At 39.6% G+C, this 14,248-nt stretch overlaps 1 protein-coding gene across 1 annotated transcript in view; it reads left to right on the top strand.

The window, feature by feature from the left end:
* The window catches only part of hpcal4 (hippocalcin like 4), a 108,065-nt gene that overhangs the window by 70,511 nt on the left and 23,306 nt on the right, over positions 1 to 14,248 (top strand). The window contains exon 2 of the mRNA XM_046327268.1: positions 157 to 333. Within this exon, the coding sequence (XP_046183224.1) occupies positions 172 to 333 (162 nt within the window). The 5' untranslated portion in view covers positions 157 to 171. The remainder of the gene's footprint in view (positions 1 to 156; positions 334 to 14,248) is intronic.

Below are 14,248 nucleotides of genomic sequence, written 5' to 3'. Positions count from 1 at the left end.
TCAACTGATTGTGTGTATTCCAGAGATGGTTGAATCTTTGGCCTAATTTATTGATTGATTTATTGATCAATCAACTGATTATGTGCATTCCCAACAATTATCAGTTTATTGTCCCATCATGGTGTGATTCCTTGTGTCTCTTGTTTATTTCTCCAGAGAGGAGACTTTGTGATGGGGAAAGGAAACAGCAAGCTGGCACCAGAGGTTCTGGATGACCTCACCAAGAGTACTGAGTTCAACGAGGCTGAGCTCAAGCAGTGGTACAAAGGCTTCCTCAAAGACTGTCCCTCTGGTATACTGAACCTAGAGGAGTTCCAACAACTATATGTCAAGGTGAGGGAGAGAGAGAGAGAGAGAGAGAGAGAGAGAGAGAGAGAGAGAGAGAGAGAGAGAGAGAGAGAGAGAGAGAGAGAGAGAGAGAGAGAGAGAGACAGAGAGAGAGAGACAGAGAGAGAGAGAGAGAGAGACACAGACACAGAGAGAGAGAGAGAGAGAGAGAGACAGAGAGAGAGAGAGAGAGAGAGAGAGAGAGAGAGAGAGAGAGAGAGAGAGAGAGAGAGAGAGAGAGAGAGAGAGAGAGAGAGAGAGAGAGAGAGAGAGAGAGAGAGAGAGAGAGAGAGAGAGAGAGAGAGAGAGAGAGAGAGAGAGAGAGAGAGAGAGAGAGAGAGAGAGAGAGAGAGAGAGAGAGAGAGAGAGAGAGAGAGAGAGAGAGAGAGAGAGAGAGAGAGAGAGAGAGACAGAGAGAGAGAGAGAGAGACACAGAGAGAGAGAGAGACACAGAGAGAGAGAGAGAGAGAGAGAGAGAGAGAGAGAGAGAGAGAGAGAGAGAGAGAGAGAGAGAGACACACAGAGAGAGAGAGAGAGAGAGAGAGAGAGAGAGAGAGAGAGAGAGAGAGAGAGAGAGAGAGAGAGAGAGAGAGAGAGAGAGAGAGAGAGAGAGAGAGAGAGCGAGAGAGAGAGAGAGAGATAATTCTTCCCTGTCCTCAGTGATTCTCCACAGAACAGAGGAACAGGATGTAATTTATAACACAACCCAAGCCTGTGGTTGACCAATTAGAATTCCTTGCAATAAAACCTGGGCCAATGGCCAAATAACAAGAATCCTGTTTCAGGTTCAATGCATAAACAATTTAGACGAATAACAACTTGACATGTAGCTATGAGTCCCTGACTGAAATTCCTCCCATGTCTCTGACCCATTAATCATGAGACAGGAGGGGTCAGGTGACACTGTGGCAGCATCCGGTGATACCCCCAGATAGGGCCAAACAGGCAGGACATAACCCCACCCACTTTTCCAATAGCACAGCCCACACACCACTAGAGGGGTATCTTCAACCACCAACTTACTACCCTGAGAGAAGGCCGAGTATAGCCCACGAAGATCTCTCCCACAGCACGAACCCAAGGGTGGGAGCCAACCCAGACAGGAAGACCACGTCAGGGACTCAACCCACTCAAGCGATGCACCTCCCCTAGCAATGGCATGGAAGAGCACAAGTAAGCCAGTGACTCAGCCCCTGTAATAGGGTTAATAAAGGGAGAGAATCCCAGTGGAGAGAGGGGAACTGGCTAGGCAGAGACAGCAAGGGTGGTTCGTCGCTCCAGTGCCTTTCCATTCACCTTCACAGCCCTATTTTGAGATGTGAGATATCACCATTTTTTACAATAACGACAAGAATGGAGGAGGTCTTTAGTCCAGTGAGATTGCTAAGGCGAACACCAACATGTTTCGTTTTGCCCAACCTAGATCGAGGCACAGACACAGTCTCAATGGGGATAGCTGAGCTGACTACATTGACTGTGCTTATGTCAGACGCCACTAAGTTGGCAGGCTGGCTAAGGGGGTAAGGATGTTAGGGACAATATAGGAGGAATCACAATAATTGTTTGCTAAAATAATAGATAGGAGCAAGCTATCGCAAACAAAAGAAGTAATATAATTCCTGGTTATAGGTAGCAATCCTTTGCACCAATTGCCAACATTATTACGCATATTAATTATTAATGATATAAATTAAAATACATACGATATTTAAAGATATATATTTTAATGGCTATGTATAAAGCAAATCGAGGTGAGAGCATTGGAAATACTTTTAGCCAATGATCTGCTTCTGTTCTGTGGGTGGCACTGTGTGCTCTTTTCCAAGGATGCTAACATACCACATTATAGACATCTAGTATGCTATGCTTACTTCCCACATTATAGACATCTAGTATGCTATGCTAACATACCACATTATAGACATCTAGTCTGCTATGCTAACATCCCACATTATAGACATCTAGTATGCTATGCTAACATACCACATTATAGACATCTAGTCTGCTATGCTAACATACCACATTATAGACATCTAGTATGCTATGCTAACATCCCACATTATAGACATCTAGTCTGCTATGCTAACATCCCACATTATAGACATCTAGTCTGCTATGCTAACATACCACATTATAGACATCTAGTCTGCTATGCTAACATACCACATTATAGACATCTAGTATGCTATGCTAACATCCCACATTATAGACATCTAGTCTGCTATGCTAACATACCACATTATAGACATCTAGTATGCTATGCTTACTTCCCACATTATAGACATCTAGTCTGCTATGCTAACATCCCACATTATAGACATCTAGTCTGCTATGCTAACATCCCACATTATAGACATCTAGTCTGCTATGCTAACATCCCACATTATAGACATCTAGTATGCTATGCTTACTTCCCACATTATAGACATCTAGTCTGCTATGCTAACTTCCCACATTATAGACATCTAGTCTGCTATGCTAACTTCCCACATTATAGACATCTAGTCTGCTATGCTAACATCCCACATTATAGACATCTAGTCTGCTATGCTAACATCCCACATTATAGACATCTAGTATGCTATGCTTACTTCCCACATTATAGACATCTAGTCTGCTATGCTAACTTCCCACATTATAGACATCTAGTCTGCTATGCTAACTTCCCACATTATAGACATCTAGTCTGCTATGCTAACATCCCACATTATAGACATCTAGTCTGCTATGCTAACATCCCACATTATAGACATCTAGTCTGCTATGCTAACTTCCCACATTATAGTCTGCTATGCTAACTTCCCACATTATAGACATCTAGTCTGCTATGCTAACTTCACACATTATAGTCTGCTATGCTAACTTCCCACATTATAGTCTGCTATGCTAACTTCCCACATTATAGTCTGCTATGCTAACTTCCCACATGTCGGTCACTGGGTTGGCAACCCGACTTTGGATGGGCTTTAGCGGGTGGAATAGTGCAGAGCAATTGGAGGGTTACTTAGTAGCAATGCAAATATCATGGTACAGCAAATGGACATTCATGACTATGGTACTTTTTAAATTAATGATACATTTACAAACATATATTATGATAAATCGATTTGATACTTGCATCTCATCATTATGATAAATTGTGAAATAAGTATAACCAGTTATAAGTGTAATGGCTTAGCAGATAGTAAGAAAAGAGCAACACTATTTATCTGGCTCAAATAAAAAAAAATATATAATATCTATTGTTTACAGAAAACTCATTCAACAATTTTAGATGGTGTGTGGAAAATGGACCGGGGGTTGAAATATATTTCTCCCATGTGCAAAGAAATTCATAATGGATGATTTTGATCCGAATGTGCAAATTGTCCATATAGATCCTAAAGATAGATGGATGATTTGAAATATGTTATTGTACAAACAGATAAGGCTCATAAATCTTTACGGACCAAATAATGATGATCTTTGTTGACAATATTTATAATAAATGATCAACCCTGCAAGCAATAAAATACTCTATTATTATGGTGGGAGATTTTAATACTGTTTTAAATACCTCAAAAGGACTTTAAGAATATTTTTAAGACACAACGCAGAGGACTTAAGGTCAAAAGGAAATTAACAATCAATGGAAATAGTGGTTTTCATGATTAATGGGTCAGAGACATGGGAGGAATTTCAGTCAGGGACTCATAGCTACATGTCAAGTTGTTATTCGTCTAAATTGTTTATGCATTGAACCTGAAACAGGATTCTTGTTATTTGGCCATTGGCCCAGGTTTTATTGCAAGGAATTCTAATTGGTCAACCACAGGCTTGGGTTGTGTTATAAATTACATCCTGTTCCTCTGTTCTGTGGAGAATCACTGAGGACAGGGAAGAATTAACATCTGCTATCTACTTTCCAGCATAATAACTGTGATTTTTAATCTTTTAAAAAATACATTTTTCTCCCCCTTATGTGCATTGGGGTTATTGTTATTGAGAAATTAACTGCTAACCGGAAAGGAAATCACACAACAAACTACCACCCTCATGCTCTTAAGGAAATCACACTACAAACTACCACCTTCATGCTCTTAAGGAAATCACACTACAAACTACCACCCTCATGCTCTTCAGGAAATCACACTACAAACTACCACCTTCATGCTCTTAAGGAAATCACACTACAAACTACCACCTTCATGCTCTTAAGGAAATCACACAACAAACTACCACCCTCATGCTCTTAAGGAAATCACACTACAAACTACCACCCTCATGCTCTTAAGGAAATCACACTACAAACTACCACCCTCATGCTCTTAAGGAAATCACACTACAAACTACCACCCTCATGCTCTTAAGGAAATCACACAACAAACTACCACCTTCATGCTCTTAAGGAAATCACACTACAAATTACCACCCTCATGGTCTTAAGGAAATCACACTAAAACTACCACCGTCATGCTCTTAAGGAAATCACACTACAAACTACCAACTTCATGCTCTTAAGGAAATCACACTACAAACTACCACCCTCATGCTCTTAAGGAAATCACACTACAAACTACCACCTTCATGCTCTTAAGGAAATCACACTACAAACTACCACCCTCATGCTCTTAAGGAAATCACACTAAAAACTACCACCCTCATGCTCTTAAGGAAATCACACTACAAACTACCAACCTCATGCTCTTAAGGAAATCACACTACAAACTACCACATTCATGCTCTTAAGGAAATCACACTACAAACTACCACCCTCATGCTCTTAAGGAAATCACACTACAAACTACCACCCTCATGCTCTTTAGGAAATCACACTAAAACTACCACCTTCATGCTCTTAAGGAAATCACACTACAAACTACCACCTTCATGCTCTTAAGGAAATCACACTACAAACTACCACCTTCATGCTCTTAAGGAAATCATGAATGTCATGGATATAATGGAACAAGTGGATATATGGAGGCATACATATCCTGACCTAGTGAGATATACGTGGAGGAGGTTTAATATCCTGACCTAGTGAGATATACATGGAGGAGGTTTAATATCCTGACCTAGTGAGATATACATGGAGGAGGTTTAATATCCTGACCTAGTGAGATATACATGGAGGAGGTTTAATATCCTGACCTAGTGAGATATACATGGAGGTTTAATATCCTGACCTAGTGAGATATACGTGGAGGTGGTTTAATATCCTGACCTAGTGAGAGATACATGGAGGAGGTTTAATATCCTGACCTAGTGAGATATACATGGAGGAGGTTTAATATCCTGACCTAGTGAGATATATATGGAGGAGGTTTAATATCCTGACCTAGTGAGATATAAATGGAGGAGGTTTAATATCCTGACCTAGTGAGATATACATGGAGGTTTAATATCCTGACCTAGTGAGATATACGTGGAGGTGGTTTAATATCCTGACCTAGTGAGATATACATGGAGGAGGTTTAATATCCTGACCTAGTGAGATATACGTGGAGGAGGTTTAATATCCTGACCTAGTGAGATATACATGGAGGAGGTTTAATATCCTGACCTAGTGAGATATACATGGAGGTTTAATATCCTGACCTAGTGAGATATACATGGAGGAGGTTTAATATCCTGACCTAGTGAGATATACATGGAGGAGGTTTAATATCCTGACCTAGTGAGATATACATGGAGGTTTAATATCCTGACCTAGTGAGATATACATGGAGGAGGTTTAATATCCTGACCTAGTGAGATATACATGGAGGTTTAATATCCTGACCTAGTGAGATATACATGGAGGAGGTTTAATATCCTGACCTAGTGAGATATACATGGAGGTTTAATATCCTGACCTAGTGAGATATACATGGAGGAGGTTTAATATCCTGACCTAGTGAGATATACATGGAGGAGGTTTAATATCCTGACCTAGTGAGATATACATGGAGGTTTAATATCCTGACCTAGTGAGATATACATGGAGGAGGTTTAATACCCTGACCTAGTGAGATATACATGGAGGAGGTTTAATATCCTGACCTAGTGAGATATACATGGAGGTTTAATATCCTGACCTAGTGAGATATACATGGAGGTTTAATATCCTGACCTAGTGAGATATACATGGAGGAGGTTTAATATCCTGACCTAGTGAGATATACATGGAGGTTTAATATCCTGACCTAGTGAGATATACATGGAGGTTTAATATCCTGACCTAGTGAGATATACATGGAGGTTTAATATCCTGACCTAGTGAGATATACATGGAGGTTTAATATCCTGACCTAGTGAGATATACATGGAGGTTTAATATCCTGACCTAGTGAGATATACATGGAGGTTTAATATCCTGACCTAGTGAGATATACATGGAGGAGGTTTAATATCCTGACCTAGTGAGATATACATGGAGGTTTAATATCCTGACCTAGTGAGATATACATGGAGGAGGTTTAATATCCTGACCTAGTGAGATATACATGGAGGAGGTTTAATATCCTGACCTAGTGAGATATACATGGAGGAGGTTTAATATCCTGACCTAGTGAGATATACATGGAGGAGGTTTAATATCCTGACCTAGTGAGATATACATGGAGGTTTAATATCCTGACCTAGTGAGATATACATGGAGGAGGTTTAATATCCTGACCTAGTGAGATATACATGGAGGTTTAATATCCTGACCTAGTGAGATATACATGGAGGTTTAATATCCTGACCTAGTGAGATATACATGGAGGTTTAATATCCTGACCTAGTGAGATATACGTGGAGGTGGTTTAATATCCTGACCTAGTGAGATATACATGGAGGAGGTTTAATATCCTGACCTAGTGAGATATACGTGGAGGAGGTTTAATATCCTGACCTAGTGAGATATACATGGAGGAGGTTTAATATCCTGACCTAGTGAGATATACATGGAGGTTTAATATCCTGACCTAGTGAGATATACATGGAGGAGGTTTAATATCCTGACCTAGTGAGATATACATGGAGGAGGTTTAATATCCTGACCTAGTGAGATATACATGGAGGTTTAATATCCTGACCTAGTGAGATATACATGGAGGAGGTTTAATATCCTGACCTAGTGAGATATACATGGAGGTTTAATATCCTGACCTAGTGAGATATACATGGAGGAGGTTTAATATCCTGACCTAGTGAGATATACATGGAGGAGGTTTAATATCCTGACCTAGTGAGATATACATGGAGGTTTAATATCCTGACCTAGTGAGATATACATGGAGGAGGTTTAATATCCTGACCTAGTGAGATATACATGGAGGAGGTTTAATATCCTGACCTAGTGAGATATACATGGAGGAGGTTTAATATCCTGACCTAGTGAGATATACATGGAGGAGGTTTAATATCCTGACCTAGTGAGATATACATGGAGGAGGTTTAATATCCTGACCTAGTGAGATATACATGGAGGTTTAATATCCTGACCTAGTGAGATATACATGGAGGTTTAATATCCTGACCTAGTGAGATATACATGGAGGAGGTTTAATATCCTGACCTAGTGAGATATACATGGAGGTTTAATATCCTGACCTAGTGAGATATACATGGAGGAGGTTTAATATCCTGACCTAGTGAGATATACATGGAGGAGGTTTAATATCCTGACCTAGTGAGATATACATGGAGGAGGTTTAATATCCTGACCTAGTGAGATATACATGGAGGAGGTTTAATATCCTGACCTAGTGAGATATACATGGAGGAGGTTTAATATCCTGACCTAGTGAGATATACATGGAGGAGGTTTAATATCCTGACCTAGTGAGATATACATGGAGGAGGTTTAATATCCTGACCTAGTGAGATATACATGGAGGTTTAATATCCTGACCTAGTGAGATATACATGGAGGAGGTTTAATATCCTGACCTAGTGAGATATACATGGAGGTGGTTTAATATCCTGACCTAGTGAGATATACATGGAGGAGGTTTAATATCCTGACCTAGTGAGATATACATGGAGGAGGTTTAATATCCTGACCTAGTGAGATATACATGGAGGAGGTTTAATATCCTGACCTAGTGAGATATACATGGAGGAGGTTTAATATCCTGACCTAGTGAGATATACATGGAGGAGGTTTAATATCCTGACCTAGTGAGATATACATGGAGGAGGTTTAATATCCTGACCTAGTGAGATATACATGGAGGAGGTTTAATATCCTGACCTAGTGAGATATACATGGAGGAGGTTTAATATCCTGACCTAGTGAGATATACATGGAGGAGGTTTAATATCCTGACCTAGTGAGATATACATGGAGGAGGTTTAATATCCTGACCTAGTGAGATATACATGGAGGAGGTTTAATATCCTGACCTAGTGAGATATACATGGAGGAGGTTTAATATCCTGACCTAGTGAGATATACATGGAGGAGGTTTAATATCCTGACCTAGTGAGATATACATGGAGGAGGTTTAATATCCTGACCTAGTGAGATATACATGGAGAGGTTTAATATCCTGACCTAGTGAGATATACATGGAGGTTTAATATCCTGACCTAGTGAGATATACATGGAGGTTTAATATCCTGACCTAGTGAGATATACATGGAGGAGGTTTAATATCCTGACCTAGTGAGATATACATGGAGGAGGTTTAATATCCTGACCTAGTGAGATATACATGGAGGAGGTTTAATATCCTGACCTAGTGAGATATACATGGAGGTTTAATATCCTGACCTAGTGAGATATACATGGAGGAGGTTTAATACCCTGACCTAGTGAGATATACATGGAGGTTTAATATCCTGACCTAGTGAGATATACATGGAGGAGTTTTAATATCCTGACCTAGTGAGAGATACATGGAGGAGGTTTAATATCCTGACCTAGTGAGATATACATGGAGGAGGTTTAATATCCTGACCTAGTGAGATATACATGGAGGAGGTTTAATATCCTGACCTAGTGAGATATACATGGAGGAGGTTTAATATCCTGACCTAGTGAGATATACATGGAGGAGGTTTAATATCCTGACCTAGTGAGATATACATGGAGGAGGTTTAATATCCTGACCTAGTGAGATATACATGGAGGAGGTTTAATATCCTGACCTAGTGAGATATACATGGAGGAGGTTTAATATCCTGACCTAGTGAGATATACATGGAGGAGGTTTAATATCCTGACCTAGTGAGATATACATGGAGGAGGTTTAATATCCTGACCTAGTGAGATATACATGGAGGAGGTTTAATATCCTGACCTAGTGAGATATACATGGAGGTGGTTTAATATCCTGACCTAGTGAGATATACATGGAGGAGGTTTAATATCCTGACCTAGTGAGATATACATGGAGGAGGTTTAATATCCTGACCTAGTGAGATATACATGGAGGTTTAATATCCTGACCTAGTGAGATATACATGGAGGAGGTTTAATATCCTGACCTAGTGAGATATACATGGAGGAGGTTTAATATCCTGACCTAGTGAGATATACATGGAGGTTTAATATCCTGACCTAGTGAGATATACATGGAGGAGGTTTAATATCCTGACCTAGTGAGATATACATGGAGGAGGTTTAATATCCTGACCTAGTGAGATATACATGGAGGAGGTTTAATATCCTGACCTAGTGAGATATACATGGAGGAGGTTTAATATCCTGACCTAGTGAGATATACATGGAGGAGGTTTAATATCCTGACCTAGTGAGATATACATGGAGGTTTAATATCCTGACCTAGTGAGATATACATGGAGGTTTAATACCCTGACCTAGTGAGAGATACATGGAGGAGGTTTAATATCCTGACCTAGTGAGATATACATGGAGGTTTAATATCCTGACCTAGTGAGATATACATGGAGGAGGTTTAATATCCTGACCTAGTGAGATATACATGGAGGAGGTTTAATATCCTGACCTAGTGAGATATACATGGAGGAGGTTTAATACCTTGACCTAGTGAGATATACATGGAGGAGGTTTAATATCCTGACCTAGTGAGATATACATGGAGGAGGTTTAATATCCTGACCTAGTGAGATATACATGGAGGAGGTTTAATATCCTGACCTAGTGAGATATACATGGAGGAGGTTTAATATCCTGACCTAGTGAGATATACATGGAGGAGGTTTAATATCCTGACCTAGTGAGATATACATGGAGGAGGTTTAATATCCTGACCTAGTGAGATATACATGGAGGAGGTTTAATATCCTGACCTAGTGAGATATACATGGAGGAGGTTTAATATCCTGACCTAGTGAGATATACATGGAGGAGGTTTAATATCCTGACCTAGTGAGATATACATGGAGGAGGTTTAATATCCTGACCTAGTGAGATATACATGGAGGAGGTTTAATATCCTGACCTAGTGAGATATACATGGAGGAGGTTTAATATCCTGACCTAGTGAGATATACATGGAGGAGGTTTAATATCCTGACCTAGTGAGATATACATGGAGGAGGTTTAATATCCTGACCTAGTGAGATATACATGGAGGAGGTTTAATATCCTGACCTAGTGAGATATACATGGAGGAGGTTTAATACCCTGACCTAGTGAGATATACATGGAGGAGGTTTAATATCCTGACCTAGTGAGATATACATGGAGGAGGTTTAATATCCTGACCTAGTGAGATATACATGGAGGAGGTTTAATATCCTGACCTAGTGAGATATACATGGAGGAGGTTTAATATCCTGACCTAGTGAGATATACATGGAGGAGGTTTAATATCCTGACCTAGTGAGATATACATGGAGGAGGTTTAATATCCTGACCTAGTGAGATATACATGGAGGTTTAATATCCTGACCTAGTGAGATATACATGGAGGTTTAATATCCTGACCTAGTGAGATATACATGGAGGTTTAATATCCTGACCTAGTGAGATATACATGGAGGAGGTTTAATATCCTGACCTAGTGAGATATACATGGAGGAGGTTTAATATCCTGACCTAGTGAGATATACATGGAGGTTTAATATCCTGACCTAGTGAGATATACATGGAGGAGGTTTAATACCCTGACCTAGTGAGATATACATGGAGGTTTAATATCCTGACCTAGTGAGATATACATGGAGGAGGTTTAATATCCTGACCTAGTGAGATATACATGGAGGAGGTTTAATATCCTGACCTAGTGAGATATACATGGAGGAGGTTTAATATCCTGACCTAGTGAGATATACATGGAGGAGGTTTAATATCCTGACCTAGTGAGATATACATGGAGGAGGTTTAATATCCTGACCTAGTGAGATATACATGGAGGAGGTTTAATATCCTGACCTAGTGAGATATACATGGAGGAGGTTTAATACCCTGACCTAGTGAGATATACATGGAGGAGGTTTAATATCCTGACCTAGTGAGATATACATGGAGGAGGTTTAATATCCTGACCTAGTGAGATATACATGGAGGAGGTTTAATATCCTGACCTAGTGAGATATACATGGAGGAGGTTTAATATCCTGACCTAGTGAGATATACATGGAGGAGGTTTAATATCCTGACCTAGTGAGATATACATGGAGGAGGTTTAATATCCTGACCTAGTGAGATATACATGGAGGAGGTTTAATATCCTGACCTAGTGAGATATACATGGAGGAGGTTTAATATCCTGACCTAGTGAGATATACATGGAGGTTTAATATCCTGACCTAGTGAGATATACATGGAGGTTTAATATCCTGACCTAGTGAGATATACATGGAGGAGGTTTAATATCCTGACCTAGTGAGATATACATGGAGGAGGTTTAATATCCTGACCTAGTGAGATATACATGGAGGAGGTTTAATATCCTGACCTAGTGAGATATACATGGAGGAGGTTTAATATCCTGACCTAGTGAGATATACATGGAGGAGGTTTAATATCCTGACCTAGTGAGATATACATGGAGGAGGTTTAATATCCTGACCTAGTGAGATATACATGGAGGAGGTTTAATATCCTGACCTAGTGAGATATACATGGAGGTTTAATATCCTGACCTAGTGAGATATACATGGAGGTTTAATATCCTGACCTAGTGAGATATACATGGAGGTTTAATATCCTGACCTAGTGAGATATACATGGAGGTTTTAATATCCTGACCTAGTGAGATATACATGGAGGAGGTTTAATATCCTGACCTAGTGAGATATACATGGAGGAGGTTTAATATCCTGACCTAGTGAGATATACATGGAGGTTTAATATCCTGACCTAGTGAGATATACATGGAGGTTTAATATCCTGACCTAGTGAGATATACATGGAGGTTTAATATCCTGACCTAGTGAGATATACATGGAGGTTTAATATCCTGACCTAGTGAGATATACATGGAGGAGGTTTAATATCCTGACCTAGTGAGATATACATGGAGGAGGTTTAATATCCTGACCTAGTGAGATATACATGGAGGAGGTTTAATATCCTGACCTAGTGAGATATACATGGAGGAGGTTTAATATCCTGACCTAGTGAGATATACATGGAGGAGGTTTAATATCCTGACCTAGTGAGATATACATGGAGGAGGTTTAATATCCTGACCTAGTGAGATATACATGGAGGAGGTTTAATATCCTGACCTAGTGAGATATACATGGAGGAGGTTTAATATCCTGACCTAGTGAGATATACATGGAGGAGGTTTAATATCCTGACCTAGTGAGATATACATGGAGGAGGTTTAATATCCTGACCTAGTGAGATATACATGGAGGAGGTTTAATATCCTGACCTAGTGAGATATACATGGAGGAGGTTTAATATCCTGACCTAGTGAGATATACATGGAGGAGGTTTAATATCCTGACCTAGTGAGATATACATGGAGGAGGTTTAATATCCTGACCTAGTGAGATATACATGGAGGAGGTTTAATATCCTGACCTAGTGAGATATACATGGAGGAGGTTTAATATCCTGACCTAGTGAGATATACATGGAGGAGGTTTAATATCCTGACCTAGTGAGATATACATGGAGGTTTAATATCCTGACCTAGTGAGATATACATGGAGGTTTAATATCCTGACCTAGTGAGATATACATGGAGGTTTAATATCCTGACCTAGTGAGATATACATGGAGGTTTAATATCCTGACCTAGTGAGATATACATGGAGGAGGTTTAATATCCTGACCTAGTGAGATATACATGGAGGAGGTTTAATATCCTGACCTAGTGAGATATACATGGAGGTTTAATATCCTGACCTAGTGAGATATACATGGAGGTTTAATATCCTGACCTAGTGAGATATACATGGAGGTTTAATATCCTGACCTAGTGAGATATACATGGAGGTTTAATATCCTGACCTAGTGAGATATACATGGAGGAGGTTTAATATCCTGACCTAGTGAGATATACATGGAGGTTTAATATCCTGACCTAGTGAGATATACATGGAGGTTTAATATCCTGACCTAGTGAGATATACATGGAGGAGGTTTAATATCCTGACCTAGTGAGATATACATGGAGGTTTAATATCCTGACCTAGTGAGATATACATGGAGGAGGTTTAATATCCTGACCTAGTGAGATATACATGGAGGAGGTTTAATATCCTGACCTAGTGAGATATACATGGAGGTTTAATATCCTGACCTAGTGAGATATACATGGAGGTTTAATATCCTGACCTAGTGAGATATACATGGAGGTTTAATATCCTGACCTAGTGAGATATACATGGAGGTTTAATATCCTGACCTAGTGAGATATACATGGAGGAGGTTTAATATCCTGACCTAGTGAGATATACATGGAGGAGGTTTAATATCCTGACCTAGTGAGATATACATGGAGGTTTAATATCCTGACCTAGTGAGATATACATGGAGGTTTAATATCCTGACCTAGTGAGATATACATGGAGGTTTAAT

This window comes from Oncorhynchus gorbuscha, linkage group LG24, assembly GCF_021184085.1.
Source record: "Oncorhynchus gorbuscha isolate QuinsamMale2020 ecotype Even-year linkage group LG24, OgorEven_v1.0, whole genome shotgun sequence".
NCBI lineage: Eukaryota > Metazoa > Chordata > Actinopteri > Salmoniformes > Salmonidae > Oncorhynchus > Oncorhynchus gorbuscha.
This window is presented reverse-complemented; position numbering and strand designations above follow the sequence as displayed.